General features: G+C 37.2%; 1 protein-coding gene across 1 annotated transcript in view; it reads right to left on the bottom strand.

Annotated features, from left to right (window-relative positions):
- NWD2 (NACHT and WD repeat domain containing 2) overlaps positions 1 to 6,000 on the bottom strand; it is a 39,298-nt gene that overhangs the window by 4,166 nt on the left and 29,132 nt on the right. The window contains exons 5-7 of the mRNA XM_009080289.1: positions 2,856 to 3,059; positions 1,176 to 1,320; positions 287 to 876 (exon numbers count right to left, since the gene is read on the bottom strand). Coding sequence (XP_009078537.1) covers positions 287 to 876; positions 1,176 to 1,320; positions 2,856 to 3,059 — 939 coding nt within the window. The remainder of the gene's footprint in view (positions 1 to 286; positions 877 to 1,175; positions 1,321 to 2,855; positions 3,060 to 6,000) is intronic.

The raw sequence follows: 6,000 nt of genomic DNA, 5'->3' as shown, positions 1-6,000 counted from the left end.
GAAAGAGATAATTCTAAAATACATGTTGTTAATATAAAGCTATATTGATTCCTATTAGTCTTTTAAGTATTTTTGTTTTGGCTAAGCATATGACACAGATACATTATTATTGAAAGGTAAGTATTTTTCTGTACAATAATATGCTGAATATATATTTTATTATTTTGATTTTATATATTGAGGGCCAATATCAGATGTGTTGATGAAAGAAAGAATGAAAACTAAGCTGATCTTTATGCACACTATTACTCTCAACATCACCTTATTATGTAAGGTATTTATTTACCTTCTTTGCCACTTCAGCTAATAGCAGAGTCTTCCCTGTGCATGGTCCTCCATATATGATGAGAGGGTTAACGTGTCCTATTTTGCTAGGTAAAACATACTTGTGAACTATGTTTAATGCCTCACATCTATACTCATAAAAAGTGGAGTACGTTTTACATAGCGATGAGTGTTGAAGAACTTCATCGTACAGTATGTCTGTCTCTGTGTCGAAGTTCTGCTGCACTGTTGCTTGGATTATATCAATCATGTCTTCATAGAACTGTTTACCAAGTCCTTCAATGTAATGGTTCTCCACTTCTTGGGAGTAGCCCAGTTTCATGTCACAGTGAGTGACGGATGTGTACACTCTCAGATTGGACGAGGCGACAATGGTAGGAATGAATTCATCCCTGAGCTTGATCAGTTTCTCATGGGCCTCGGGATCTCGTTGAAGCTTCCCAGCTGCATGTACCACATCCATGTATTTTCCCATCTCTGGAATTTTAACAAAACGCTCAATGTTGGCAATTTTCCGAATGTAGCAAACACACTTCTTTAGGAAAGCTGGTGTTTGTTTACCCAAGGCAAAATCAAGTTCATCTTCAATAGCTGGGGATGAAAAGAGAACACAGAGTCTCTGTTAACATTTTTTTATAAACAGTTCAGCAACGTGCCCTACCCCCAACAGGCAGACTATTCTATCTGTTCTCTGTAAAAAACAGAAAAAAAGCACAAAAAAATTCACTGGGGGCTTTCATATGGGTTTTAGTCTCAAGCAAGCACAATGAACCTTTTATTTTTCTTTAATTATATGAGAAGTGCCAACAGAAATATATTTTCATGTTTGTGGAAAGGCTGACAGAAAAGACAATAAATGAATACATAGAAATTGTTAGTCTGAACTTTACCGGAGGAAAGATATCTCTTTGCTTGGCTGTGTTTCATTTTTCCTTTCTCATACAGCAATTTCACAGCAGTCTTAAAAATCTTCTTAATCTCTTCTGATATATCTTGCCATTTGTTCTCATTCATAGAGTTTGAAGAAGATTCCATCTTTGAAAAATATCCATAAACAGTAGGTGTAATACACACATCTACAACTTCAGAAAGTAAAAGTCTGGTATTCAAGGTCAAAAATCACATGGTAACAGAGAAACACATATACTTACAAAAAAAAAGTGAAACTTTTTATACTGTAGATGATCATAATCTATTCCATTTTTGAAATTTAAAAGTTAGCTACTTAAGAGTATTGTCTCAATTCCTAATGTAGGCAGCTCATGCCATATTTTTCAAGAATAAGGCCAATAACACCTTTATAGAAAGAGGGTTTCAAGAACCAAGAATGACAATAAAGCAGCAGTAAATCTGCAAAAATTCTCTCTCCTTTAACGAAAAGTAATAATAATTTAAACTTAGATCTCAAAACTGAAATGAGATTCCTGTTACCTGTAATTAAGCACCTTATCTTAGCTACCATATTTTAAATACATAGGATTATATGTGACATTCCTTCCATTCATTCATTGCTATAGTAACAGTAATCTTACTGTCATCAGAGAGGAAGTCTAATCTAAACTCACTAATCCTTTCAGATGGCATCTTGCAGATGCCACAATGGAGGTTTCTCCAAGGAAGCTGAGCTTTACTTACTGCAGGTGAAATGTTTAAGGGGTGTCCAGTTTTCCTGGAGGGTGTAACAGGAAACAGAGCAGCCTCCAGGTTAAGCTCCCTAGCAACTCTTTCTTGACATGTTCAGAGCTGTGTATCTTTTATTATTTTCTGTAAGTTTACGAGATGCAACTCTATGTTAGCTTTCAGTTATGAACATCTTTTTACTTCACTGAGTGCTCTATACCAGTAGCTTGAGGAAAAGTATGAAGATTTAATAACAAAACCCATAATAATACAGTGTGCACTCAAAATGAAGTGAAAACTCTGGTAAGGATTTCATTTTTTTGTACACTGAAATTTGTCCTTGGGTATACTGGATGTGTAGGAGGGTAGAACTGAGCACTGAGTAACATACACTTTTTATGGTCATCAAGTAAAGGCAAATGCCTGTTTAAAAAATTATAATTAATATTCAAAAATTCAGTTAATAAATTAAAAGTATATCTGACTCAGGACAGTGCTAAGCTAAGTTGGACTGTTAGAGAGCTTTCTTCTATGGGCATAGAAGGGAAAATGTGTTTTTCCTCTGCAAGTCTTGTTCCCTGGAATCTAGAAAAAGCACGATACCAGGGCAGAAGAGCCTGAGCTCTCCCTGTTATGACATCAGGGAAGGGAACAGAAACCTGTACAAATGTCCCACTAGCCCCAAGAGGTCATGGATTACCACAGCCCACTTGCTCTAGCTGTTAGCAGAGAGCACATCAACGCACGAGTCACCATCTGTCCTGTTCCTTGGTGTTGGCAGCTGCTCCCTTCACCATGCATGGGAAAGGAACATCACAGCAGCACTTGCACAAGTGAGGACATGGCTGTAGAGGCCAATTCAGAGACAGCAGCAAAGTGCCTGGCCTCAGGGCCTGTCTGCCACTGCAACAGACAGAGACAAATTCTGGGAGCAGGTGGCTATGACTTACCGTATTCTGGTGGTTTTTCAGCATTTCAGATTTTGGTCTGAGGTAATATGCTGGTGGCACTGCGTTCTCATCCCTGCAGTACCATTCTTCTAAAATCTTTGTCTCTAGCTTGGCCTCTACAGCAGCATCCAGGATCATTTCAAATTCTGCTGACTCCACTTCCCCTGGTACTCGGATGTTCCCATACTTTTCTCCCAACAGGCCCTATGTATTTACAGGAAAGTAGGGATTAAATTTTTCTTTCTCATTATGCAAAAAGCCTCCTCAGGACCTGAATTTCATAAAAATAAGTCTGCTAGTAGTTTAATGACTTTGAACTTATTAGGAAGGGAAGCAGATACCGTGTGGGATTAATTACTGTTAAGGGTACTGTACTGAGCAGTATGTTACTATGATGACTTGGTAAAATTTCAAGTAGGTGTATTGTCTTTCATAATATTAACTGATAATAAAAGCATAAAGGCATTCAAAAGAAGTAATTAATAAATACCCAACATACTTCGTGCAGTATTGGCTCATGTATTATTGAGTTCCATTAGTCGCAGGTTGAGATGAATCTCATGCAAAAGCAAATGTAGAAACACTTTTCTCCAGACAGGATAAAGATGCATCTCTGATTTCTGTACCTCTTGACTTTATTCTTAGATTCCACAGTAATGAAACAGAAGATTTTATGTTCTGTTTGATGAAAATTCACATGATATTGTGTACATCTTATATTGGCACTATTAAAGATGTGGCTTATACCAGCAATACCAAGGATCAATGCTGCAGAACCATAAGCTTCTTTGCTGTCTGATATTCCCTTGTTGTCTTTGCCTCAGAGCTGTCCACTGAATGAAGAGCTGAGTAAGGAAAAACAGTTTTGACCAAATACCAAGTAGAAATAGATCAAACCCCATTTTAGTACTTAGATACATATTTTTTGTATAAAGGTAAAGTCAGTTCTTAAACCATGGCACAGGAGATATTCCACTTTCAAAAAAGAGGATTAAAATGTTGGTTGTAATGCTCTAAATACTCTTTTTGAATTAACTTTTTGTAGTTTATGGTCCATAAATATTTTATAAAAATACAATTGTGGTGTCCTACATCTTCACAGACAATAGTGCTGTAAGAAATTACTGCAATATTTTGACAACTTCTTCAAATTTGTGATCATCAGATCAATTCTGCCTTCAAAATATTTTGACAACTTCTTCAAATTTGTCATCATCCGATCAATTCTGCCTTCAGTTATTGGTTCACAGAAGTCAATGAGAATTCTTACTTAAATTAAAATGGGATTTTTTATTTTTATTTCTTTCCGCATTTAAATGCATTCAGTACAGATCTCAAGTTAATGAGTAGGAGTACTTAATGTGGAGAGGAACTAACAGTATCAGCATCTTGATTTGAATCAGAAAGAGCTCTTAGTGAAGTAATGCTAATGCAAACACAGTAGTACCCTAAAAATGTAAATGACCTTGTTTGTAAATAATAATATCTAAATATTCATTATTTTTAAACCACTCATCATAATGAGAAGATGTTTTAGACTACTCTAGCTGTAACTAAACCCTGAAAATCAACAACTGATGACTGTGGCACTTAGTGCCATGGTCTAGTGATGATGATAGTGTTGGACTTGACCTTTGAGGTCTCTTCCAACCAGGTTGATTCCATGATCCTGTGATTCTATGATTCAGCCTGCCTCACTGATTATAAAGGCATGAAGCTGCACACCACTTTTCTGTATCCAGTTGTGTTGGCAGAAGGTTCTCCAGTGGTTCTCACTGTGCTAGATGCTGCAGCCTCAGAGCAGAGACAGAGCAATGCACGAACACATCCTAACCTCCTGCAGGGAAAACCACCTCAGCCAGCTCAGACCACACTTTACATTGTGTAAACTAACCTGGCTGATACTTTGCCTGGAGATTAGGAAGAACTCACATGAACTACAGTGCTGGCTGTGATGGCAAGCAGATGGCATCCTCCAATGGAGTGGACAGGAACAAATCAATGTCTGTCCACTGCTTAGGAGAAGTGAGGGAGTATAGGAATTGTGATAGCTCATCTAGCCCATTTTCCAGTTTCTGACAAGTCCCAGCACCTGAGTCCTTCAGGAAGCTGCTCCCATAGAGAGGCATTAGGGGAAAGTTGACTCTGCCTGGCTGCTCATCCAGATCCCACAGTAGCTTCATTTGGGGTGCACATCAAGGAGTGAGGAGAAAGGAACAAATGTGTTCAGGAACTAGAATTAAATAATAATAATTTTAATGAAATGATCTGGTATTTTTATAAGGTGAATTTATTTTTTCTTTGTGATGATTCTAACTAGTAGCTCTGTTGCCTCACATAATGAGATAAGCAGGGAAAGTTTAGAAGCTTTTACTGTTCTGATCTGTTCATAGAGCCTTATAACTGGAATTCTGAAGCCTCAGAAGTTAAAAAAAATATTATTTTCTGTCTTCATTCAAGTGAGGTTAACAACTCATATCATGCTGAATTAGAAAGCCTTTTTACATTCAGGTTGATGTAGAAATCTCATAAATTTCTCCCAGAGGAGCATTTACTTTGTATAGAAATTATTACTTAGAATTCATTAGGCTACACTTTTTCTGAATTTAACTCCAGTGCATTCAATAGACAGTTGCCTGAGCAAAGATCAATAACTGGGTCCTTCATTAAGAATACTAAAATGTCAACATTAATATGTCTGGTTTTAATGTACAGCATTTAATCAACTAAATTTGCTTTGGAATTATTCTGTGTACTTTTCCGCTTCCCTGGTACAGTTTGTGCTGTTCTCTCTCCACTGTACTATAGGTAAATAACAACCAGCAGTACTTTAAAATGAAAAGACAGATTTTTTTCTTGCCTCTCATCTGTTATTGCAAAAGGCATTATGTAAATAATCTGGTATTGGGGATCATCCTCCTGACGACTTGAGCAAAACACAATAAAAAGGAACTTTGACATGATCCAGCAAATCCTAAATACTGTGCTGAGCAGGTCTATCATCCAGAGCAAGGCAATGCCAGCACTGCACTGCAGCTGTGTCCCTGTTATAGAGCTAACACAAGTTAGCTGAGGTTCTGGGATTAGGACCTGACTCTGTGGAGTCATTTGAAGAATATTGTGGTAGAAGATTTTATGTGGCAGA

Source organism: Acanthisitta chloris, unplaced genomic scaffold (assembly GCF_000695815.1).
Source record: "Acanthisitta chloris isolate BGI_N310 unplaced genomic scaffold, ASM69581v1 scaffold18898, whole genome shotgun sequence".
Lineage (NCBI taxonomy): Eukaryota > Metazoa > Chordata > Aves > Passeriformes > Acanthisittidae > Acanthisitta > Acanthisitta chloris.
This window is presented reverse-complemented; position numbering and strand designations above follow the sequence as displayed.